This window comes from Amblyraja radiata, chromosome 11 (assembly GCF_010909765.2).
Source record: "Amblyraja radiata isolate CabotCenter1 chromosome 11, sAmbRad1.1.pri, whole genome shotgun sequence".
Classification (NCBI taxonomy): domain Eukaryota; kingdom Metazoa; phylum Chordata; class Chondrichthyes; order Rajiformes; family Rajidae; genus Amblyraja; species Amblyraja radiata.
Window position 1 is genome coordinate 9,011,913 of NC_045966.1, and position 27,081 is coordinate 9,038,993.

A 27,081-nucleotide genomic window follows, 5' to 3' on the forward strand; every position below is an offset into this window, starting at 1 on the left:
CTGAGGGAGAGCAACAGGTTGCAATGAAATAATTGGGGGCATATGTGTAGGAAGGAACTGCGGATGCTGGTTTATACTGAAGATAGACACAAAAAGCTGGAGTACCTCAGCGGGTCAGACAGCATGTTTGGAGAAAAAGAATAGGTGACATTTCGGGTCGAGACGATCTCATAGAAACATAGAGAATAGGTGCAGGAGGAGGCCATTCGGCCCTTCGAGCCAGCACCGCCATTCATTGTGATCATGGCTGATCGTCCCCAATCAATAACCCGTGTTTAGTTTAGTTTAACTGACTGAAAACGTCATCTATTTTTCTCCAGGGATGTTGTCTGACCCGCTGAGTTACTCCAGCTCTTTGTGTCTATCATAATTGGGCAGGTACCTGCGCAGTCGACACTAATGCCGTTTTTTTTGTTTCTAATCTCTTTTGTGACTACATTTCGCCTGAAGTTAGATTATATTTTTGATATTTCCTCTATGTAATTGATTTAAAGACATCCGTCCGCTATTGTGCTCAAGAAAATCGATGTTGTCTTGCAGGTCCGTGGAGGAGAGTTTTAACATGTCTGACGAAAGCTGCAGTTCCAATCCTTCCATTGTTCGGAAAAAGAAGATTGCCATTGGCATCATATTTTCACTATCTCAGGTTGAGGAGGAGAACCACAAGTTTCATGAATTCTTCTTTGCGCATTTTCCTCTTTTTGAGAGTCACGTGAACCGACTGAAGTTTGCTATTGAGCAGGTACCAGTGTGACGTCCTCCTGCTAATTGTGAAGTGGCAATGCATGGTTTTAATCCTTTTAGCTTATTATTGTCACGTGTACCGAGGTACAGCGAAATGCATTTTCCTGCGTGCTATCTACTCATCTTCTATTTACTAAAACAAAAATTAATTTTCCGTCTCTCATTCATGTCCTTACCACTGTTTTTATCCTAACTCCATCTGGTCATTTCTCTCCCCCCCCCCCCCCCCCATCTTCTCACATACTTCTGTTCTCCCTCCTTTCCGCATCATCTTAAAATTAGCTTAAGTTTCGTTTTAGGTTGGTTTGGCTTGTCACGTATACAGTGAAAAGCATTTTTGTTGCTATCCAGTCAGTGAAAAGACAATACGTGATTACAATCAAGCCGTCCACAGTGTACAGATACACGATGAAGGGTAGAACGTATAGGGCAAGATAAATTCCAATAAAGTCTGATTAAAGACGGATCGAAGGTCTCCAATGATGTAGATGGAAGGTCAGGACCGCTCTCTAGCTGGGAAGAGGACGTTTCAGTTCCCTGTCGCGAAAGTATCTTTAGCCATCTGTTAGCACAGTCCTGAAAGACAGTAACTGGCTGAAGTTACCATTGTACGAGATGAATGGAACCAGACACTTCCTAACTGGAACGCTTTGGCAATGAGACATTTAAAGAGTGTAGGAAGGAACTGCAGATGCTGGTTTAAAGTGAAGATAGACACAAAAGGCTGGAGTAACTCAGCGGGTCAGGCAGCACCTCTGTGCACTGACATGTAAAGAGACTCCACAGCCATTCATGTTAAAAAGTGAAACACACAGCCAGCCCACCCTCTCACGAGTATCGTATCCAATGTGTAGCGCTTTATACATGAGGTATGAGTTAGAAAGCCGCTGGAGCAGTGTTAATAGATTGATCGGAAATCTTGCAAAGTTTTGCATTCCCATATAAACCCCTGGACATTTAGTGAACAAGTGTAATTTGCTTGGGCACCCGACTGAGAGTTTGATTTCTTCTTTCCAGGCGATGAAATTGCGAAATAGAATTTCTGAGACAAACCAGCGTGTCGGTTGCAACAAGATAGTGGATGCTTTAAATGAATTCAGGTGAATATTTTAATAATACGTTTATGTACCGTGCGCACTTGAAAATAGACACAAAAAGCTGGGGTAACTCAGCAGGTCAGGCAGCATCTCTGGAGAAAAGGAATAGGTGACGTTTCGGGTCGAGACCCTTCTTCGGACAGAGTCAGGGGAGAAAGAAATGGGAGATATAGACGATGATGTGGAGAGGTATAGAACAAATGAATGAAAGATATGCAAAAAAAGTAACCATGATCAAGGAATGGTGGGGCCTACGAGGGTCCAGTGTTGGCTGTGGCTAAATGATAACGAGTTATATGAGTGAAACTCGACAGGATGACAGTGAAACTAGTATGATGACTAGGGTGGGGGAGGGACAGAGAGAGAGGTTTATTTTTAAAGGTTCTGTTTGCTGCAATCACTACAGAAGTCCTGCTTAAAGATACATTTCCTCTGAAATTAGCCAATGCAGAATTTTAAAACTGATGATCCTGAAATAATTAACTTTTGCATTTTCACTGCCTCCTCCGTCTCTGATTAGTGCAAGGTCTGCCATTCATCAAAGTCGGTGAAGTGTCCGAGTAGTAGCACAATATAGGGCGGCACAGTGGCACACCTGGTAGAGCTGCTACCTCACAATGCCAGAGACCCGGGTTCAATCCTGACCTCGAGTGCTGTTTGTCTGGAGTTTGCACGTTCTCCCTGTGACCACTTGGGTTTCCTCTGGATGCTCTGGTTTCCTCCCACATTCCAAAGACGCGCAGGTTTGTGAGTTAATTGGCCCTCTGTAAATTGCCCCCTAGAAATAGTCATAGAGTGATACCAGTGTGGAAACAGGCCCTTCGCTCCAACTTGCCCACACCGGCCAACATGTCCCAGCTACACCGGTTCCACCTGCCTGCGTTTGGTCCATGTCCCTCCAAACTTGTCCTATCATAGAAACATAGAAAATAGGTGCAGGAGTAGGCCATTCGGCCCTTCGAGCCTGCACCGCCATTCAATATGATCATGGCTGATCATCCAACTCAGTATCCTGTACCTGCCTTCTCTCCATACCCCCTGATCCCTTTAGCCACAAGGGCCACATCTAACTCCCTCTTAAATATAGCCATTGAACTGGCCTCAACTACCTTCTGTCCATGTAAAGTGTGAAGGGAGTGGATGAGAAGGTGGGATAACAGAGCTAATATAATGTGATTGATGATCGGTGTGGACTCCGTGGGCTGAAGGACCTGTTTCCATGCTGTATCTCCAAACTAAACTAAACACAACACACTAATAAAGCATTCCATGTAAAACTTAAATCTATAATGGACAATAGTTTACACCTGTTTAGTGATTTTGATTATCTAAGTTCGGTGAACATCAAAATATGTTATCCTATGGTTCAAATTGAAAAGTAATGTTGAGAGATTCATTGATAAATTGATGCTTGTATCATTGATGTTCTTAAACTTATTCAGAGTCTGAAATTACTTGAGCTTTTCAATACACAAAGTGATTTCTAACCTGTATAATAGCCCGACTTTATTTGTTCAATATTCATTGTTCTTTCGATCCTTGGACTCCCAACAGGTGGTGACATTCAGAGCTCTCTTGTGGAAGATGATTTTGTTGTGTTATGCAGGCTCTATTCAAGGCAACTGATCTCAGGGCAGGATATGATATTGTCAGTAACTTATTGTACAGAGAACAAATTGGCTGTGAAAAGAAATCTTCATTTTGCTGAAGTCTGGAATAAGACAAAACCAAGCTTGATAAATCTGGGTGGCCCAGCGGTAGAGCTACTGTCTTTCAGCGCCAGAGACCCGGGCTCGATCCTGACTACGGGTGCTGTCTGTAATGAGTTTGAACGTTCTCCCTGTGACCCGTGTGGGTTTTCTACGACATTTTCGGTTTACTCCCACACTCCAAAGACATAGAGGTGTGTAGGTTAATTGGCTTGGTGTAAATGTAAAATTATCCCTAGTGTGTGTGGGTGAGTGTCCATGTGTGGAGATCGCTGGTCGGTGCGGACTGGGTGGGCCGAAGGGCCTGTTTCCACGCCATATTTCTAAACTATAATCGCTACAAATGCATCCAGCATTTTTAACTAGGACCAGTTACTAGTCGAGGCTTCTTCTGAGGTCTTGTCCTTGAGGCAGAGGCTATCTCACTGCTGTTGCAACTACTGTACTTACACAAGTCCTTTGCTGCCAGTGCTATTTATAGGCAATGAATTACTGTTGCTCTTTGTAACTGCCAGCAACCTTTACAACTGGAAATATTGTTATGAACTACACAAAACTGGACGTTTGTTCGGACTCTGTGGCTTGGCCATCTGGATAAGTTGCTGTAGCAAGTACACTTGCACGATTCTCCTAAGATTCTCTTCAGTTTGTTAGTCCCGATTGTAAACAGGAAAACAAATAATCCATTTTTCATTTTGAAGTGAAAGAATTGCTGCAGCTGTGGAGAACACTACTTTGTTTTTGGATGCAGACTAAGTTGCCTGGGATCTAAAGTTCCTCGCAGCTGGTCATGTGTGCGATGGTGAGTGCCAGGAGAATTTGATAGCTTTTAGAGGACTGTATATCATTTGCAGTTGATGCCACAGACTGTAAGAATAGAAAGCAGCGTGTTGCTCAGTGAAATCTAGTCAGCCTTCTCATCACCACAAGTGCATGATATGCTATATATTTGGGCAGGCATGGATACTGTACTCTCCTGATGTGTCTCCAGCAGTGTAGCTGCAGCAGGTTTTGTTGTTGTATTAAGCCTGGAATGAGGAAGGATAATCTCTGACTAGTTCTCAGGCTTCGGTGCTGGGCCCATTGCTGTTTGCCATCTCTGTCAACGATTTGGAAGAGAACGCACATATCATGTTTGCAGATGACGCAAAAGTGGGTGGCATTGCAGATAGTGAAGATGGTTGTCAAAAATTACAGCAGGTTCTTGATCGGTTGGGCAGGTGGATAGGAATGGTTGATGGAAGTCAACACAGAGAAATATGAGGTGTTGCATTTTGGAAAGTCTAACATGGGCAGGAACTACACAGTGAACAATAGGGTTCTGGGGAATGTTGTAGAGCAGAGGGAATTGAGGAGTGCAGGTGCATAGGTCCTTGAAAGTGGTGTCACAGCTAGATAGGGTGGTCAAAAAGGCTTTCCACCACATTGGCCGTCATCATTCAGAGTGCCTTTCTCAATAAAATTTTGATTTGTTCACATTGCAATAACTTGACCATTTTTTTCTCTCCCTTGTCTACGGCTTCATCCCAAATTAGGACAGCAATACTTGATCTTTACACAATGCCCAGGATCACAGAGCCTGTGTGGTTGTCGATGATGTCGGGGGCACCAGAAAAGAACCTCCTTTGTCAGCAGCTCATGAGAGAATTTGCATTATTGATGGAGCAAGCTTCAAAGAATCAGTTAAGTATTGAGAAAATTGTTCACGCCTTTTGATAGAAGTAATGTTTATAGGGAAGAAGCAAGCAGTTGTGGCTTAGAGCGCGGCACGGTGGCGCACTGGTAGACTTGCTGCCTGACAGCACCAGAGACCCGGGTTCGATTCTTACCACAGGTGCTGTCTGTACAGAGTTTGTACATTCTTCCTGTAACCGTGTTGGTTTTCTCCGGGTGCTCTGGTTTCCTCCCACACTCCAAAGACATACAAGCTTGTAGGTTAATTGGCTTCTGTAAAGTGTATATTGTCCCTTGTGTGTAGGATAGTGCTAGTGTATGGGGATCGCTGGTCGGCACGGACTCAGTGGGCCGAAGGGCCTGTTTCTGCGCTGTATCTCTAAAGTCTAAATTATTGCTTTCAAACATTTCTGTTGAACATTCAACATCTCCGCAATGAAGCTGGTTAAAGAGAAGCTAACTTTTTCCCTCCACCTATTGCAAGGTAGATGGACATTTGCTCTTTAGCTGTAGCTATAACCTGTAGCTATAACTTCTCCAGTGCTTTTAACACCATCCGGCCTGCACAGCTCAGGAGTAAACTGACGAAGATGTCGATGGATGCTCCATTGCTATCCTGGATCACCAACTAACTGACTGGACGACCACAGTCTGCCAGGCTACAGAACTGTGTCTCGGACATGTTGGTGAGCAACACAGGGACCCCACCCTCTCCCTTCCTGTTCACCATCTTCACCTCGGACTTCAGATATAACTCGGACTCCTGCCACCTGCAGACGTTTTCGGATGACTCTGCAATTGTGGGCTGCATCAGTGAGGGGAGAGAAGTGGAATATAAAGGTGTTGACTGACCCCCCCCCCCACCCCCTCCAATCTTTGCACATCCCCAATCCTTTCCACTCATCGCTTTAATTTCATGTATCTTGTGTTTTATGACTGTCGGTAGATCAATTTCCCTCCTGGGATAAATAAAGTTCTATCGTATCGTATAACTTAAAGAATATAACATGTCATTATATGTGGCCACTTTTATTTGTAACAACTTTTTAATTGTTTGAATCTTCAAAGCTCCGTGGTTTTAAAAAAGCAATCGTGTTTTTAGTTAATTTGTGCTTCATAGTAATGTGTAATAGAATGACCGGGCAGGGGCTCTACTGCAATCAGCACTTACAACAAACTGTCCCGCTGAGTTACTCCAGCATTTTGTGTGTGTGTGCTCAGTGATGGAAATGTGTGGAGGCAAAACTGGACTCTGCCTCAGTCCAATGGCTCCCCTGCTCCATCCAGTGGTTGGGCAGGGAATTGCACCTTAAAGACGAAGAAGTCCATCACTTCAAGCAAGTACAGGAGGTCTGCTGGAGTAACTGGGTGGGTCTGGCAGCATCTGTAGAGGGATGTGGATGGTCAATGTTTGAGGTTGAGACGCTTCAAATATAGAATCTATCACTCCCTCTTTTTCATCTGGGAGGAAAAAAAGATTGAGATTTTACTGTAGGTACACTAAATTGCTGGAAAAAATCAGCGGGTGCAGCAGCATCTATGGAGCGAAGGAAATAGGCGACGTTTCGGGCCGAAACCCTTCTTCCGAAATGTCGCCTATTTCCTTCGCTCCATAGATGCTGCTGCACCCGCTGAGTTTCTCCAGCAATTTTGTGTACCTTCGATCTTCCAGCATCTGCAGTTCCTTCTTGAGATTTTATTGTATACTGGCATGGTGGCCCAGCAGTAGAGTTGCTGCCTTACAGCGCCAGAGACCCGGGTGTGATCCTGACTACAGGTGCTGTCCGTAAACTACAGAGTTTGTAAATTCCCCTCCGTAACTTGCGTTAGTTTTCTCCGGGTGCTCCGGTTTGCTCCCACACACCAAAGACGTACAGGTTTGTAGGTTAATTGGCTTCGGTACAAAATTTGTGTTGGATAGTACTAGTGTGCAAAGATTGCTGGTCGGCATGGACTGGGTGATCCAAAAGGCCTGTTTCTGTGCTGTATCTCTAAACTAAACGAAACCTACTATCCATCATCTCCCCTTGGTTGTTTTGCGTGTTGTACACTGACCCAGATCCAAACCACTTACTAACTTGGCTCTTTGAAGAAGGATCCTGACCAGAAATGTTCTCTGTCTATTTCCCTCTACAGATGCTTCCAGCCCTGCTGTTTCTTTGCTAGTGACTCACTGACTTGGCTCTTACTGGTTTCGCATCGGCAACATTGAGCTTTCTTTATGATTGCAGAGGTTTATTTTGGATTACTGATTCTGAATTTCAGTAGTCCAAGCAAAAAAGTTGAAAAGTTCTTCCACAAAGTGTCTGTTTTTGTGGGGCTTCTTGACTCTCATATGGTCTGGAGTAAAATTAAGGGAATGCAATTTATACCTCTTCTATCATCTCATCTTCTAGTCTCTCATCGAAATGATGCCGTGATATATTTGTCTGGTGTTTATATTCTTTGTTGTATAAAGATATACGCTGTGCTTCTTGTTAAATGCACAAGTTGTGTATATCAAGTTCAAGTTCAAGTGAGTTTATTGTCATGTGTCCCTGTATAGGACAATGAAATTCATGCTTTGCTTAAGCACACAGAAAAATGTTGGTATATGTTGGTGTCTGTGATTTATCCGACTGATTTAAATCTTCATTTTGTCTTTGAATCAGATTTCTACCAGCCCTGATCACCGCTGTGCTCACCAATCATCTCGCCTGGGTCCCCACGGTTATGCCAAATGGTCAACCACCTATTAAGATTTTCCTGGAAAAACATTCCTCTCGAAGTGTTGATATGCTTTCAAAATCCAACCCCTATAATCCTCTCTGGGCCCAATTAGGTATGTTCTATTCGAAAAGGTGCATTTGCAAATTGGACAATCAGTAACAATTGGCGTGTTTGATGCTGTACTCATTTTCATCTGTGCAAGCAACTCATCCAAATGAACAGTTAAGTACTTTAATAGAACAGTATAGCACAGGAACAGACTCTTTAGTGTATTTTATTGTCACATGAACTGAGGTACACTGAAAACCGGTCAGCGGAAAGTAAATACATGATTACAATCGAGCCATTCACAGTGTACGGATACATGATAAGGGAATAACATTTGGTGCATGATAAAAGCTAGTAAAGTCCGATCAAAGATAGTCCGAGGGTCTCTAATGAGTTAGATTGTAGCTCAGGACTGCTCTCTAGTTGTGGTAGGATGATCAGTTGCCTGATAACAGCATGAAGAAACTTTCCCTGAATCTGGAGGTGTGTGTTTTCACACATCTGTTCCTTGTGTCTGATGGGAGAGGGGAGAAGAGGGAGTGGCCAGGGTGCGACTCGTCCTTGATTATGCTGCTGGCCTTGCCGAGGCAGTGTGAGGTATAAATTGAGTCAATGAAGGGAGGTTGGTTTGTGTGGACGTCTGGGCTGCGCCAACAATTCTCTGCAATTCTTTGCGCTCTTGGATGGAGCTGCTCCCAAACCAAGCTGTGATGCATCCCGATAAAATGCTTTCCATGGCGCATCTGTAGAAGTTGGTGAGAGTTGGTCCACAGTGCCTGTGCAAATATGATACCAACACCAACTCTTATCGACTTGCAGGTGAAACACATCCCTCCAGGACTGCACATCTATGTTCCAATCTAAAAGCCTCTTAAATGCCGCTATCGTATCTACCTCAACCACAACCCTGCCAGTGGGTTCCAGGCATTCACCACCCGCTGTTTAAAAAAAAAAAAAACCTTGCTCAGCACATCCCCTTTAAACATTGCCCTCTCACCTTGCAGTTATGCCGTCCAATCCTAGACATTTCCATCCTGTTCTGACTACCCCATCTATGCATCATCATTTTTTATACTTCTATCAGAATGGAAAATCTAATCGAGTGGTCAAATATACAGTGGGCCTCATGATTTGTTGAGCTTGCAGTTTAATTAGTTCTCCTTTTCTGGGTCCACCCAGGTTGTCTACGTTTGGGCGACTGGTTTCCTCACCTCGAGAGGAGATACTGTTTCTGCAACCCGATTTATCCCGGGTTCTGCGGGATAGTTATAGAGCTGATGTTTCCTCCGCCTGTGGTGTCTACAACCTGTGGGTAGCACAACAGTGCAGCTGGTAGAGCTGCTGCCGCCTCACAGCGCAAGAGACCCCGGTGCTGTCTGTGTGGAGTTTGTATGCTCTTCCTGGGACCGCATGGATTTCCTCCGGGTGCTCCAGTTTCCTCCCACATCCTAAAGACGTGCGGATTTGTTGGTTAATTGGCCTATGTAAATTGTCCCTAGCGAGTATGGGCAGGTTAACATAGAACTAATGTGAAATGGTGATCGATGGTCAGTGTTGACTCGATGGCCCCAGAGCCTGATGCTATGCTGTATCTCTAAACTAAACAGCATTCGTAGTCTCAGAATCAGGGATCAGCCAGTCAAGACTGCACTGAGAGAAAATGCCTTCATTCAGTGTGTTGAATAAGGCTATGAAGGCTCAATTGCTGCATATATTTGAGACAATTCAATGTTTTTTTTAGATATTAAGGGATAGATTTTATTGTGGGAACGTACTGAGATAAAAGATCATCATTGACCTTACTGCATGGTAGAGCAGGCTGGAAGCCTATTCCTAGTGCTTTTATTTCTTGTATTTCTAAATATTGATCAAGGTAAATTGTGCACTTAATTTAGACGTGGAATGTAAACCATTAGCTATGTGATTGAGAACCAAGATAGGAACTAGTGTATAATATTTAAAGTTCTATAGCTCTAATTGCTAAAATGTACTACGAATAAAACTTTCCATTTAATTAAAAAACCACTATGAAAAGATATTTTATTATACCTCAGGTCAAACTGTTTACTCTTCATTATTTCGTTTCTCGGTATCTACATATAATATTTTGGGTTTTTGTATTATTTATGATTTAAATTAATTCAATATGCACCGTCAAACATTTATTGACTAACATACTGCCTTGAACAGAGTGTTTTGTGGTAGTTTTGGTAGAATTGGTAACTTTGATCGGGATCTTTTGCTAAACATGGGAAAATAACTCATTCAAAGCACTGTTTATTCTAATCAAGACATCTTCAATTCTCCACCTCCCCTCTCCCCATTTTAAAAGGTTCTGTCCTAACGTTGATCCATTTATGTTTGCCACAGTTGATCTGCACGGGGCGATCGGTTCGCCCGTAAGGCTAGCGCGGACCGTGGTGATCGGCAAGCGGCAAGAATTGGTTCAGCGGCTGCTTCACTTCCTCACCTACTTCATCCGGTGCTCGGAGCTGCAGGAAACCCAGCTGTTGGTGGAGGGCGAAGGCGATGGTGACGTGAGCGAGTCGGTAATGTCCACGTCGCTGGAGAAAGGGGAGGTGGAAGAGTCCGAGTATGTGGTGGTCACGCTGCACCGGAACAAAAGTTCCCTTTTCCCGACCATTTTGCAGAACTGGGACGCCCTGTCGCAGAACCATACTCTGGGAACTCATCAGTGCAAGAAGTGCCCCCTTCACCCCGGAAAAGAGAGGCTTGATGGTACCGGGCAGGAAGAGGCGGGAGGTTCAAGTGATTCATCGGTAAGCTCCCACAGAAACTTGTGGGAAACCAGTGGTGGTCCGAGTAGCTGCGTTGAAACTCTGCCAGCCCTCTGCAGAGCCGACGCTGTTCAGCAACACAAGGAAAGCGCGCACTCGCTGCAGGAAACCAAGACTGAAATGTTGCTGTCCGTCCGATCCGCTGCTGTAGACCAAAGCCTCGTGGTAGAACCTGCCGTTGAGAAACAGCCTCCTGATAAGCCTTCGCCTCCTTCCATTCCCTGCAGTGAAAACCTTCTCCAGAGTTGTCCCAGTTCCATCCAAAAAGTAACTTTTCAGATTGGCGAATCTCTCTCGCCCGACTCTGACACGGAAGCCAAGAGAAACGAGACCCACCAGGCAGTGCAGAAAGGCCTCGAGGAACTTAAACAAAGAGTCCAGGAAAAGTCAGTGAGGAGAACTCTGGGCCAAAGCAAAACCAAGGACACGTTGTCCAACACACACAGTTATGAATGGGATCCTTCGCGCGAAGGAAGCATGAGTCTATTTGACGAATATTTCAACGAAGATAATTTAATAGAAGCAAAAACCATTGATGATCTCCCCAAGGAAGAACTGCGGGAAGTTGAGCAGCAAAATATTGCGGTACAGGGACTTGGTATTCAGGACACCGAGCAGCAATGTGGCGCGAATGGGAGCACTTGTATTTGCACTTGTAAAATGTATGTGATGGACTTGGAGTCCCATCCACTGAGTTCTGCTGAGCAGAACACGAGAGGCAAGACCTCTTTACATAACTACTGTGCAAGGGATCGTCCACAGAAACAGGGCCCGTCCGTGGTCGAGTGGGACATTCCCAGGAATGAAAGCTCGGACAGTGCCTTGGGGGACAGTGAGAATGAGGACGCGGGCCATGAATTGCCCAAGCACAGTAACTACAGCACAGAGCAGGATGACTGGCTGGAGCAGATAGAGATACCATTTCCTGAGTAAGGCCAAACTTTTTGTTGCACTGACCCAGATAATCTGGCAGTAAATTTCGATGTGCCTTTTCTGTGTGTTGTGTGCAGCGCAGATCCGAACAATCGGATGCGATGTGTTGAGGAGAGTTAAGAAGAACTAAGCTTTTGAGCTTGTGGTCGGAAGGGCAGGTTGTGATGGAGATGGCTGGTCTGGTCAAGACTGTTTTATTGTTATATGGTCTGAAACCGAACAATAACATTCTTACTTGCACCAGCGCAACAGATATGCAAACGTAGTACTCTGTAAACATAATATATAAACAACAACAAAATTATAAAATTTAAAAAATCATGAATAATATATAGACAGACGCACACATACACGCAAATAGTGCAAAGACAAAAGATAATGCCCCAAAGTCTACGTAGTTCGGAGCTTATTTAAAGGTTGTGGCGTTTAATAGCCTGATGGTTGCAGGGAAGAAGCTGCTCTTGAAACTGGACAATTTTCAGACTCCAATACCTTCTTCCTGATGACAGGAGCGAAATGAGAGCGTGGCCAGGGTGGCGTGGGTCGCTGATCATGTCCTCTAGTGGGAAATTGGTCAGATGTCCTCTAAACACACACTCCAATGAAGTCGGAGTCAGCATCATAATATTCCTGCCTTCCCTTTTAAGCTGCTGCATGCAGTTCATCGTGCAACATTGGTTGAATGGGTAAAGAGGGCAGGCAGCCTTGTCCCTTTATGGTGTGCAGTTCTGGTCGCCCTTTGGAGGGGGTGCAGAGGAGGTTTACCAGAATGCTACCTGGATTGGAGGGTGTTGGCTATAAGGAGAGGTTGGGTAGACATGGATTGTTTTCTCTGATGAGTCAAAGGCTGAGGAGAGACCTGATGGAGGTTGATAACATGAGGCACAGGTGGTTGCCTGGAACTTGCTGCCGGGGGGTAGTGGTGGAGGCAGATATGAGAGTGGTGTTTACGAGTTTATTTTCACGTGCACAGAGGTACAGTGAAAAGCCCCCGTCCCACCGTACGAGGTGATTCACGAGTTCTCCCGAGTTTTCCCCTGGTTCGAACTCGGAGAATGTCCGTAGCGGGTCCGTAGGAGTCCGTGGATGTCTCGTAGCGGTAGGTACTCGGGACAACCGGTAAACTCGTGGCGTTTTTTCATCCCTGTAAAAAATGTCCACGAGTTAAAAAAAAATACTCGTGATGAGGAAAATTGTTACTTTTTACTCGTACGAGCCGCTACGAGACATCCACGAACTCCTACGGACCCGCTACGGACATTCTCCGAGTTGGAATAGGGGGAAACTCAGGAGAGGTCGTGAATTACCTCGTACAGTGGGACAGGGGCTAAATGCTTTTTGTTGCGTGCTGTCCAGTCAGCAAAAAGACTATACATGATAACAAACAAGCAGTGCACAGTGTACAGACCCAGGATGAAGGGTGTAACATTTAGTGCAAGATACATTCAGATTAAAGATAGTTTGAAGCTCTCTAATGTGGAAGATGAGGAAAATGGGAGGCCTGGACCTCTAGCTGATGAGAGGAGGGGTCAGCAACCTTTGGATAGACAGATGGATATGCAGTGAATGGGGGGGCGGGGGGGGATATGAAGCATTGTAAGCAAAGGAGATTCAGTTTAATTTGGACCACAGATATTGTGGGCCAAAGGGCCTGGTGCTGTGTTCTACTGTTCTATGTTCAATGCAACATGCATGGTTCTCCGCTTATAAACTGTGAGGCAGTTCTCGACACTTGGCAGCTCTAGAAATGTGCAGAGATTAATTAAAAGTGCCGAGACATTTTACATCAGTTTAGGAATCTGATTCTGAATAATATTTCTCCACAGTGACGGTTGTTAATTTTATTGCTGGGCCAAGAGCAGCTATAAATGTGGAGATAAAAGTTTATAATGGGTAATCATTGACTGATGATTGAATGGCGCGCAGATGCAAGGGATTTCATTATTACTGAGAAGCAAAGTTCACCTGCTGCAGTTTCAGCAAAACTAGTTGGCATTGGGCAAGAGTGGCACAGTGGTGCAGCGGTAGAGTTGCTGCCTCACAGCACCAGAGACCTGCATTCAATCCTGCCCTCGGGTGCTGTCTGTGCAGAGTTTGCACGTTCTCCCTGTGAACGTGCGAGTTTTCTCCGGGTGCTCCCACATTCCAAAGACGTGCAGCTTTGTAGGTTAATTGGCCTTAAGTTGCGCCGAGTGTGTAGGACATAGAACTAGTGTATGAGTGATGGATGGTCGGCGTGGACTTGAAGGGCCTGTTTCCATGCTGTATATCTAAACTAAGTGCACTTTTAGTTTAGTTTGGAGATACAACATGGAAACGCCCACAAAGTCCAGTCCGAGATTCGATCATCCTTCACACTGGATCTGTTATCCCACTTTCTTATCCACTCCCTACACACCAGGGACAATTTACAGAGGCCAATTAACTTATAACCCGCACATCTTTGGGATGTGGGAGGAAACCAGAGCACCTGATGGAAACCCACCAGGTCACAGGGAGAACGTGCAAACTCCACGCAGACAGCACCCGAAGTCAGGATGGAACTTGGGTCTCTGGCGCTGTGAGGCAGCAACGCTACTGTGATGGCAGGCTCTTGAGAATGAGTGTCATGCCCTTTGCAATAGTCAGTGCTATTTAATTGGGGCGAGACGTAGTTTAATATATTCATGTGCGGCTACAGAATTGCTATCATCTCAATGCAGTGAGTGCAGTTAACAATTCTCATGGGAAACCATCATAAATAAGTAAAACAGTACTTTAGAACGGGGGCAGAGTCTTGTTACTTGAGATTTATTATCTTAGAGGTTCTACAAATCACAGGTTGAACCTTTTGTATATTTTACACGATTTATGACATGGACATTTTTTGTTTATAATTTTGTATTTCCACTTTGCTACAGGCCCGTGTATTTTGAACTTCCCAGCGACTAACTAACATATCACTGAACATTATATATTGCATGCCTAGAATGGTACTAGGATGTATTTTAATGAGCATTTTGCAGTACTCCTGTTCCAATAACTTTCAAGCACAAGATGTTCTATTTCACTGTTCAAAATAGAACTTGGATTATTTTGGGAAAGGCCGTTTATTGGGTGTCTCTTTGCTCATAACTCCTTCAGTAGATCATTTATATTAGTAAAACATTTCCTAGTAAGCCAACCAACCCATAGCTGTGCATTTAGAGTGATACAGCGTGGAAGCTGGCCCTTCGACCTAACTTTCCCACACTGGCCAACATGTCCTATCTACACTAGTCCCACCAACTTGCATTTGGTCCATATCCCTCTAAACCTATCCTATCAATGCACCTGTCTAAATGGTTATTAAACGTTGTGATAGTCCCTGCATCAACTACCTCACGTGGCAGCTCGTTCCATACATCCAGTGCTGCTTAAACGATTTCAGTGTCATTCACCCTTGGGAGTCTTCATCACAAAATTTCATTCATCCTCGACTAAATTTTCTTGTGTTTTTTGGTAATTTCCGTCTTATTCTCCCTTGTGTATAATTTTATATATAATTTTGTCACATGAGCAAAAAACATAAATTAACTCATTTCTTAAGTGTTTATTTTATTCAACTTTTTGATCATCCTAAAAGTATGTAAAGAAAACTAGGAGTGAAAAAAAAAGTTTAATTACCACTGGAGTTGGAAAATCATTCTATTAAAATTATTTAAAAAAACATTCCAACGTCTAAACACTGGGCTTCAGCCCCATCCTACCCTTTCGGGTTTTGATTACTGCAGGTTTTATTTCTTGGAAAACTAGCTCAAAAAACCATGCAGCATGTAAACTGGCAACAAGAAGTAAACACAAAGTAGAGTTACAGTTCAACAGTTGCCTATGGCGATCCTCCAGTGTTGCCATTTATACATTTCTGATCCCACCAGCTCGTCTGGTCTTCCCTAAAAGGTTATAGTACAGTAAATTTGGGAAATATCCTGCTACTTTGAAATTAGAAAACCATAGGTAGAGCGAAAAAACATATCAAATATTCAGCTCCGCTGCCATTAAAACCACTAAGAGCTTACTAACCGCATTAATTTTTAAGTATAGAAATAAATATATAAATATCTGAATAAATTAAGTAATTCACTCCTCTAGTTTAATTCACCACAAAATAATTTTAATTCGCCCTTGGTGAACCATTCACCAGTCTAAGAAGCACTGCTGTACATCCACCACTCTTTATGTGAAAAAGTTACCCCTCATGTTCCTATTAAATCTTTCCCCCCCTCACCTTAAACCCATGTCCTCTCGATTCCCCTACTCTGGGTAAGAGACTCCGTGCGTTTACCCGATCTATTCCTCTCATGATTTAAAATACTTTTGGGTAGTAACAGAGTTAAATATTACAAATGATTTACAGATTGGTTTCCTGCTTGATTACATTCTGAGCTGAGCAGGAAAACTGTACAAGGGAGAAGGTTAATTGAAGACAGAAGAATTTCAGATTGTTTTCCCCATATCCACCACCTCAACCCTGAACCTGACTTGTATTATTTATAAAACACTTGGCTTGCTGGATTATCTTGCATCAATTATGAAGATCTTGCAAATGTTGTCTTAAACACAAAGCAAGTATTATCACAGTTCTTCCCTTCCCTCCCGTACCATCCCCTCCCCAGGCACTTTCCCTTGCAACTGCAAGAAATGCAACACTTGTCCCTTTACCTCCCCCCTCAACTCCATTCAAGGACCCAAGCAGTCGTTCCAGGTGCGACAGAGGTTTACCTGCATCTCCTCCAACCTCATCTATTGCATCCGCTGCTCTAGATGTCAGCAGATCTATATCGGTGAGACCAAGCGGAGGTTGGGCGATCGTTTCGCCGAACACCTCCGCTCGGTCCGTAATAACCAACCTGACCTCCCGGTGGCTCAACACTTCAACTCCCCCTCCCACTCCATATCCGACCTCTCTGTCCTGGGTCTCCTCCATGGCCAGAGCGAGCAACACCGGAAATTGGAGGAACAGCACCTCATATTCCGCTTGGGGAGTCTGCATCCTGGAGGCATGAACATTGAATTCTCCCAATTTTGTTAGTCCTTGCTGTCTCCTCCCCTTCCTCAGCCCTCCTGCTGTCTCCTCCCATCCCCCAGCCTTTGAGCTCCTCCTTTTTTCTTTCTTCTCCCCGCCCCCCCCCCCCCCACCCCCAATCAGTCTGAAGAAGGGTTTCGGCCCGAAACGTTGCATTTTTCCTTCGCTCCATAGATGCTGCTGCACCCGCTGAGTTTCTCCAGCTTTTTTGTGTACCTTCAAGTATTATCACAGACTGTGTTGTACCCTGAATGGCTTCAAAACTCTTAAGTTCCTAAGTTATAGGAGCAAACCTAGGCCAATCGTCTCATCAAGTCTACTCTGCCATTCGATCATGTCTGATCTATCTTTCCCTCTCAACCCCATTCTCCTGCCTTGCACCCATAACCCCTGACACCCTTACTAATCAATCTCCACCGTAAAAATATATCCATTGACTTGGCCTCTACAGCCATCTCTGTGGCAATGAATTCCGGATTCACCACCCTCTGACTACAGAAATTCCTCCTCATCTCCTTTCCAAAGGTGCTTCCTTTTATCCTGAGGCTCTGGCTTCTGGTCCTAGACTCTCCCACTAGTGGAAGCATCCTCTCCATATTCTCTACAGGCCCGGATAGAGTGAATGTAGAGAGGATATCTCCACTCATGGATATACCTGATCAGGCCTGCGTGAGTTGAAGGTACATTTTAAGATGTCCAGCAACTCCTTTAGTGTAATGCCAGATCATGATTCCCAAATCTCCATTGACTTTCTCCGAGTCCTCATGTTTTTCTTGAACCATGGTTAAAACAAAGGAGAAATATTAATCTCCAGCGGCATCAGTCACAGATGTCCATTTTGATATTTAATGGGTCCGATAACTTCCCTTACTATTTTTGTACCATTTTCTCTTAATGCACATACAAACTCTTTGGTAGGAAAGAACTGCAGATACTGGTCTAAATTGAAGGTAGACACAAAATGCTGAACTCAGCGGGACAGGCAGCATCTGTGGATCCCAAGACGTCACCCGTTCCTTCTCTCCAGGGATGCTGCAGCAACTAGTATAACCATGAAAACAGATTTCACTTTAAATTTAATTGTACCTTTTCTCTCCCATGTAGATCAAATCCAATTGAAATAAATAGCAACAAACCCAGCATGGCAAACTTTGGGAGGTCTCTCTTTGGTGGATATTGTCCTCATTACGTGTCAGACTTTGTTCTGCACGGTACAGGCAGCGATGAGAAATTGAAGCAGTGCTTGCCAGCTGACCTAACGCATGCAGTTCAGGTACGTTGTCCATCATGTTCATCTCATTTCCCAACATCTATTTCAAGTAAAACTATTTGGATAAAGTGCCTCAACTACCTCCTCTGGCAGCTCGTTCCATATACCTGTGTGTAAAAGGGTGCCCCTCGGGTTCCTATTAAATCTTTCCCCTTGCACCTTAAACTCCTGTCCTCTGGTTCTTGATTTGTCTACTCTGGGTAAAAGACTCTGTTAATTCACCCTGTCTATTCCCTTCATGATCTTATGCACCTCCATAAGATCACCCCTCATCCTCCTGTGCTCTGTCACCATTTCTCCTACCATTTAGCTTTGACTCTGCACGTCATTTACGAAAGACCACGAAACTGTCAACTTGGAAGGAAAGCAAATTACAGAATAATAAAGCAAACTGCACAATGATAATTGTGCTCCATGTCTGAAGGTAGTTGAGATGGGGTTGGCCACTGCAGGTTTGCTAGGATGCTGATTTTAGAAATGCATGATGCTTGCTATTCAATTCTCCAAACTAGAGGAGGCATTAACCATGCAATGTTATATTTCCTGCGCAGCATCCCGTGTTGGACGAACCCATAGCAGAAGCCATTTGCATTATCGCAGACTTGGACAAGTGGTCAGTGCAGATTGCAAGTAGCCAGAGACGGGTTACAGACAGCAACAAGCTCGGGAAAGAAGTACTTGTATCCAGTTTAGTATCAAACTTGCTTCATTCCACCCTGCAACTCTACAAACTCAATCTGTCTCCAAACTTTGTGAGTATTCAGGACCAGGAAGAGCCTATTATTTTTTCCAAATGTATTCATTTATAAAATAAATGGGACGATGACACTGATAATTCTGAAAAATAGAAAAACCTCAAGACCAACGTAGATGGAAAAATGTATTTTATAGTGTAAATAAAACTGCATTGGAAATAATCTCTTACCCATGTACCTCGCGTTTTACAGGTATTTGATTTAGTGTAATTGAAATAATGCCCTTTGTCATTCAATAACAAAGCATGATTTACACGCTTGTAATTTTGGAATAATGCGCTCAAATTTACTGCCGACAGCGTATTCCGTACATGTTTAATTCATGTGATTTTGAATGACTTGCTGCTTTTCAACAATTAACCTCTGTGTATCTATTGAATTCAACTAAAATTAGCATGACGGGGGTAGATTCTTTTCACTTTAGAACTCGTATTTATACCATGATGACATGAAATTTGTTTGTTCAAACTTCAGTTCACTTGCCTATCTACTAACATATTAAAGCCCAGTTTGTAATGTTATGGAGCAGGCAGAGTTATTACCTATATCATTGCTGCTTTGGATTATGCTCACAAGCAAAGCAGCCAACATAATCAAGGACCACTCGCATCCCGGTCATTTTTATCTCCCCTCTTTCGTTGAACAAAAGCACGTACTGTCAGATAAAAGAACACCACCTTGTCACACTCCTGAATAAACTTTCCATATGCCAGGGATAAATTCCCAATCTTTCCAATCTATCTCATTATGGTTTTGCAATTTATTTTTGTTAATACGTTCTGTACTCTGTTTATTTTCACTTTTGTACTACCTGATATACTTGCATGGTATGATTTGCTTGAATAGCACACACAAGTTTTTCATTCTTATTACCAATACCACTGCCAAGTATCTTCACAATTTAGTTTTTAATTGAAAAAATGACTGCATGATTTTTTTCTATGCAAAATATTAATCTAATGTTGATTTGTTATTCTATTATATAGTGTATAATGCACCTTGAAGACAGGTTACAGGAACTATATTTCAAAAGCAAGATGTTGTCGGAATACCTTAAGGGCCAAACGAGAGTACATGTGAAGGAATTGGGCATGGTGTTGGGGTAAGGAGTTTTAATCTTTGACTCTTGATTTATCCATGTCATTTATCCAACGAATGGCATGTAGACCTTTATAACAAGAGGAGTTGAGTATAGGAGCAAATATGTCCTTCTGCAGTTGTATAGGGCCCTAGTGAGACCACACCTGGAGTATTGTGTGCAGTTTTGGGCCCCTAATTTGAGGAAGGATATTCTTGCTATTGAGGGAGTGCAGCGTAGGTTTACAAGGTTAATTCCCGGGATGGCGGGACTATCATATGCTGAGAGAATGGAGCAGCTGGGCTTGTATACTCTGGTGTTTAGAAGGATGAGAGGGGATCTAATTTAAACATATAAGATTACTAGACTAAGTGGGACCCGTTGGGTCCCATGTTCACACGGGAGGGCTGTTCCCCCGACTCAATATTCCACCTCTCCACCAATTCCAATATTGGTGGCCAGTGGGGGGGGGGGGGCTTTCTGGAGAGCTGGTATGGGTGTTGTTGGCTGCAGGGACTACTGGTCTCCAGAGGGCTAATATGGACATTGTGGGCCAAATGGATTCTTGGGGTGGCAGCTCAGTCCCTCAAGCCTGATGTGCTGGCAACTCACTCACGGCTGGTGGGCTGGCAGTTGACTCACAGCTATTCCATGAAATTCCATTTCAAGCAGAGTGCAAGGCCACCAAATTCAAATCCATTTTCCTACCATTTCAAGCAGGGTGCAAGGCCACCAAATTCAAGTGCAGTTTCATACCATTCAAGGAGGGTGCAAGGCCACCAAATTCAAATGCAGTTTCATACCATTTCATGCCGGGTGCAACAACACCACATTCAAATGCAGTTTCATACCATTTCAAGCAGGGTGAAACCACCATAAAAGCACACAAAACACCACACTCACAGTTCAGTAGAGTATATTCAGTGTGTTCAGTTGATTCACAGCTCAGACAGAGTTGTGACCTCTCCTTCCCCCATCATACAGAGACTGAGCCACACCCACACTTCCGGGTTTTATAATCCCTCCCCCTTCCACCGGAAAAGGTGTGGCCCTCATGGCGTGATTGACAGGAGAGAGATTCTCAACATTTTTTAAACACTAATAACACTTTTATTTTTCATTGATGGGAAGAATCCTCTGCACCTGATCAGCGGAGGGGTACTGAGTAAGATGGGCAAAAATCACAGCCATAAGTGGTAGCGTTTTACCTAAAATCAATATAGTGCAAACTGGAAGTTGTCAAGTTTAGCCAAACAACCATTTGCAGTGCATTTTCACTTCAACCCAAAACCCCCCCAAACAACCATTTACATTTTTACTTCAACCCAAAGAGCCATTAGCAGTGCATTTTTACTTCAACCCAAAGAGCCATTAGCAGTGCATTTTTTACTTCAACCCAAAGAGCTATTAGCAGTGCATTTTCGCTTCAACCCAAACAGCCATTTGCAGTGCATTTTCGCTTCAACCCAAACAGCCATTTGCAGTGCATTTTCGCTTCAACAACCTAAAGAGCTATTAGCAGTGCATTTTCGCTTCAACAACCTAAAGAGCTATTAGCAGTGCATTTTCACTTCAACAATCCAAAGAGCCATTAGCAGTGCACTTTCACTTCAACCCAACCATATTTTCATTTTCAAACCACATTAAGGGCACTCACAGTTGAGTAGACATGTGTTCAGTGTTATTCAGAGCTCAGAGAGACGTGAACCTCTGGCTTCCTCCATCTTGCAGAGACTGAGTGGGGCACACCACTTCCTGGTTTTATAGTCCCTCCCCCTCCCTCCAGCGGGGGCAGCAGAGAGAATGGCAAATTATTTTAAAACATTAATATCTCTCTGAGTTTTCATCGATGGGAAAAATCCTCCGGTCCCGGAAGGGGGAGGGGAGCTCTGAGCGAGGTGGCCAAAAATGACGGCCGTAGGTGGCGGCGTTCTCTCGGAAATCACAGCACAGTGAGCCAAAAGCGGTCAAGATCAGACTTTTAGTAGTATAAATTAAGAGTTTGGACACGCTAGAGGCAGGAAACATGTTCCCGATGTTGGGGGAGTCCAGAACCAGGAGCCACAGTTTAAGAATAAGGGGTAAGCCATTTAGAACGGAGACGAGGAAACGCTTTTTCTCACTGAGAGTTGTGAGTCTGTGGAATTCTCTGCCTCAGAGGGCGGTGGAGGCCGGTTCTCTGGATACTATCAAGAGAGAGCTAGATAGGGCTCTTAAAGATTGCGGAGTCAGGGGATATGGGGAGAAGGCAAGAACGGGATACTGATTGGGGATGATCAGCCATGATCACATTGAACGGCCCACCATAATCGGTCTGAAAAAAGGTCCCTGAAATAGGTTCATGTCATAAGAGCAGGATTCGGCCATTCGGCCCATCGAGTCTACTCCGCTAATCAATCATGTTTGATTTATCTTTCCCTGTCAACTACACCCGTACTAATCAAGAATCGACAATTTCCACCTTAAAAATACACAATGATTTGGCCTCAACAGCAATCTGTGGCACCTATGTAAACTCTCCATGTGTGCCAGAGATGCTGCCTGACCCAGCGGAGTTACTCCAGCACTTTGTGTTGTTTTTCTCAAGCTGCATCTGCAGTTCCTTGTGCCTCATTACCCTGGCTGTTTTTTTTAATTTTCGCTTCCACGCAATAAGGAATCAAGATCAGAAAGTAATTCATTCTCCTGATTTCTCCTCCAGTGTCAAAGTGTATATTTGGAAATATCAAAAATACGGGAAAGGAGGTTGATAACGCATACTCATGACAGTACAATGCAAACCTAGTTTCATTGGCATCAGTTACATCACTTAAACTAGCAAGATCCTAAGACTGTGACACAAGAGACTGCGGATGCTGGAATCTTGAACAAGACGCAAAGTGCTGGAGTTACTTAGCGGGTCAGGCAACATCTGCGGAGGGAATGGATGGGTGAAGTTTAGGGTCGGGATCCTTCTTCATAGTGCGTTATGCTCGAGATCTGTTTTCCCGGGTTGGAAATGTCAAAGACTAGAGGCCATAGCTTTAAGGTGAGATGGAAAAGCTTAAAGTTGATGCGAGGGCAAGTTTTTATTTTACACAGGGAGTGCTCGGTCCCTGGAATGTTCTGATAATGGCATGTAAGAGGCATTTAGATAGGCACATGGATATGCAGCAATATGCACCACTTACAGGCAGAAGGGATTCATTTAATTTGGCATCATATTCAAAACATACTGAGCGTCAAAGGACCTGTTCCTTTATCTCACTGGTCCATATTCTGTTAACCTTTGTTGTATCCATTTTGTTTTAATTACGTACCAGTTTTATTGATTAACAATCAGAACTAATAATCAGTTTATTTTAATTCCTTTTAGTGCTATAGTAAAATCAACCAAATTCTGGACTGAACAAAGTTAGGAGTCAGAAGCTCACTAAAACTAATTTTAATTAATAGAAATCATTTGATAGATCAAACTTAAAATGGGTTTATCTGGAAAGCATGAACAGTCTGTGTCATTTAGAAATACAATACAGTTTGGGAAGCTGATTTTAAATAAAAGGAATATTTTAGCAAAGATCGCCAAATGGATGAGATGAAAAGAAAGAGGCAAAGAATGACAGATGCTGGAATCTTGAGCATATTGTGCTGGAGTAACTCAGCGGGATAGGTCAGGCAGCATCTGGGGAGGGAATGGTCAGGCAACATTTTAGGTTGGGATTCTTTCTCAGACTAATGGAATAGCGGGGGAAAAGCTGGAAAGGACAGGAGGTGGGACAAAGACTGGCAAGTGATAGGTGGATACAGGGGGGGGGGGGGTTGCAGATAGTTGGAGTAAGTACCAATGGCTAGAGGTGAAAAGAGAGACAAATGGGTGTCATATAAGGAGAGAAGAGGAGTGAAATATAAAGCCAGAGATGGATATTGGTGGAAGAGATGGGGAGAGGGTAGGAAAACGGGGAGGAAAAAGGGGAAATTAGGGACTTAGGGGATGGGAGTTGAACAACCGAAGATGAGCGAGGTGAAGAAATATGCAAATATCTCATCTAGTTTGCTTTCCAGCACTCTTATTTTTAAAGTACTCATGTTTTCTATTATAGGATTGAATCAAGTGACTTGCCCTTGTTGGCAGCTGTGGCAAGCACCCACTCTCCATATGTGGCCCAAATATTGCTTTGAGTTTTTCAATTGCCAATTTTGTTCTAAACAATTGGAAAAAGAAATGACTGGCACAGAATGGAAGACAGCACCAAATGATTTACATTTTCCATGCTTGGAATCCCATATTACTGTCTTTAATGGCAAATCCCTCTGCATGAAAATGCCATGGAAGAAAATCACGCTGACGGAAGGACAAGGACTCTACTACAGAGCAAAATGGTTGCTTTCTCAACACTGTTAGAACTGCCTACAGTTTCGGATGGGGAGACCAAAAAGGGATGGCAAAATATTCTTTGAGTTGAAACAGTACTTGAACAACCAAGAGCAAGAATTTTCAGCTTTTTCTTCTGATTTAATCGAGAACTATGATGTTGCATGTATGGAAACTTTTTGACTTCAGAGAAGTCGGACTAACTCCTGTTTTTACTGAACCTGCACATGTATTTGCGCATTTTTATTTTTTGTACTCCATGGACAGAGTATTTGGAAAGAAATGTTTTGTATGTTTACTTTTACAAAAACCCACTTAAGAATAAACTTCCAAAAAAAAAGTCTGTTTTAATGTTTTAAGTATATATTGATGTAACTGACAACAATTGAACAATGCTAACCATTGCCTTTAACTAGAGGAATTGTGATCTGTAATTGCAATTGCTTCACTTAAAAAAATATATAAACATTGATGCATTGAATAAGTTGGGTAAAATCATACTGGAAAGATCAGACGCAGGTTTATAATTTCTATCAGTAACAGTCCTTCAGACAGGTGATTTGACCACAACCAATCATTTAAACAAAAAAGATTGTTAATAGGGAGGGGAAATCAATTAAATGCTGTACTACCTCGGTTAATTCTGCTCCAATGGATTTATCAGACTCTCAATTCCCCGCTTTCTAGTTTAGCTGGATTTTATCTGTAATGCGTCTACTAATATTATACATGATGTTCAGTTAATGGTGCTAATTGATGCAGCACAGTAGCATGCCCAGGCACTGGCCCCGACTGCTCGTGGATAGAGCTCATCAGAGAAGAAACTAGGAGTGGAAGAAAAAGAAGTGTAAATGTAGAAACAAAGAACTGCAGATGCTGGTTTATGCCAAAGATAGACACAAAGCGCTGGAGTAACTCAGCGGATCAGGCAGCATCTCTGCAGAACAACTATTGGTGAGTGAAAGGATCCACTGTTTGCATCCTTCGTTATCACCTCTTGCCCAGCCAACAATGGGCCATTGTGGGCTCCACCCTCATCTGTTGCGGCCCTGCCTTGCTCTGGCCTTTTCTTACCTCCAGTTCCCTCCCCTCTACGTTCAGTCTGAAGAAGGATCCTGACACGAAATGTCACCCACCCTTTTTCACCAGAGATGCTGCCTGACCTGCTGAGTTTCTCCAGTCCTTTGTGTCTGTCTAAGAAGTGTATATGTTAGCGTTTAAATTTTGAGATCGGGACATCATCTTCAACATGGGATTTTGGACGTGGGTGGTTCAATGCGTTCCCACTGGATCATGTGAACACAAAACACAGCGGAGACAATCATATTTTCACCTCCAGTGAATTCTGTGCATCATCCTAACTACATTAATTTTGTTAATGGTATTTGTCAACATTTTTATAATATAGTGATTTCTCTGAGACTTTTTCAGATCCTCAGTGCCAACGAGGTAGAGGATGGGTTGGGATGTGGGGAAGGATATCATTTTAGCAATCCAGTCGACCACCATTATGACAAGTAAAGTCATACAGGAGCAAACAGCGAGAGTAAAAGGGTAAAAAATGCAGACACCAAACTTAAAATTATCCGTCCACTCTAAAAAGAAATAATTAGTTACTGGCTCATTCATACTTTTGTAATGGACTTCCAGTTTTATTGCACTGGAGTCCACTCCATCTCTGTGAGGCAACACATTATCTGTGCTCTTTCTTTATCTCACTTCTGTTTTTGACCTTGGAAGAGTGAAAGGCATTTAGAGAAGAGCCAGAGTTTAGTGCTTATAACAGCACTAGCGTAAGCCCGCCTTCCAGTCACCACTATGGAAACAAAGAACTGCAGACGCCAGTCAATACACACCATTTACTGTCTTAGTCAAGATTAGAATGTAGAAAACACGGGGAAAAGCGATGAAATATAAATCCTAGTTAAAAGTTAAGAGCGCCTTTTTGAAATATCGCAATGTTACTGAAGTACAGAAGTAAATATCTTTGATATATTGCTTGGAATTTATCCTGCACTGTGTTCTAATGAATTGATTTTGTTAATATAATTGCAGTCAACCTTTCTACAATATTTCCTATGATCAAGGCTCACAATTGAAACCCCTGATTTTTTTTTTTGAGGTATCAATGTACATATTGCAAGGTACGATTTAGAGAACCAAAATTAAAGTTTACTTTCGTAAGGGACACTTGGATTGTTTGGAAGGAATACTATAGATTTCTCATCCTCTACTAGTCAAAGGCATAATGTTTGTACAAACACAGCTTTTCATGCAATATGGTTTTAAAGTCTTAAGGGAGATTTTGTGTAATTTTTCAAATAACTATTACAAGGTAATTTCTAAACAATTGCGACATGAATGCTGAGTTTAAGAGCGGGATATCATTGTATTTAATTTTGTCAATTATAATTGTCTTTTACAGTATTTTTTTATTTATCTGACTCAAATGGAAGTTATTGTCTACACTGCACAAAACGTCCAGGACATCCTGTAAATATTCTTTCTTTCAGTGTGCACTATGTATTAACCATTTGTTACTTTTGGAGAATTCTGTGCAATAAATAAGTGAAGAAGAAAAAAATGATGCTTGGTCATTTGACCCCACTTCAGTTTTTATTTAATATAGACAGAATCTCTGTCTACTGTTTGAGAAACAAATTGAGGAACTGCAACTTGCTTTTCGGAATATTCCCAAAAGCAGTTATCACTATCGTTTTAACAGCAATATTTGTGGGAATCAAAGTTTGGGGAAGGTCCTTGCGAATTCCAGTGGGTCCCGGAACTGTGCAAGATCCACTTTGCATCAAGTTTCATTGACTCCAAATTAAATCATAATGCCCCTGTCCCACTTAGGAAACCTGAACGGAA

General features: G+C 43.1%; 1 protein-coding gene across 2 annotated transcripts in view; it reads left to right on the top strand.

Moving 5' to 3' along the window:
* Nucleotides 1-26,783, top strand: part of fnip1 (folliculin interacting protein 1) — a 96,226-nt gene extending 69,443 nt beyond the window's left edge. For both annotated transcript variants that reach the window (XM_033029285.1, XM_033029286.1), the window contains 9 exons: nt 541-742; nt 1,762-1,844; nt 5,086-5,232; nt 7,876-8,045; nt 10,352-11,708; nt 17,861-18,029; nt 18,578-18,778; nt 19,768-19,883; nt 23,939-26,783. In XM_033029285.1, the coding sequence (XP_032885176.1) occupies nt 541-742; nt 1,762-1,844; nt 5,086-5,232; nt 7,876-8,045; nt 10,352-11,708; nt 17,861-18,029; nt 18,578-18,778; nt 19,768-19,883; nt 23,939-24,017 (2,524 nt within the window). In that variant the 3' untranslated portion in view covers nt 24,018-26,783. The remainder of the gene's footprint in view (nt 1-540; nt 743-1,761; nt 1,845-5,085; nt 5,233-7,875; nt 8,046-10,351; nt 11,709-17,860; nt 18,030-18,577; nt 18,779-19,767; nt 19,884-23,938) is intronic.
* Nucleotides 26,784-27,081: the final 298 nt, after the last annotated feature.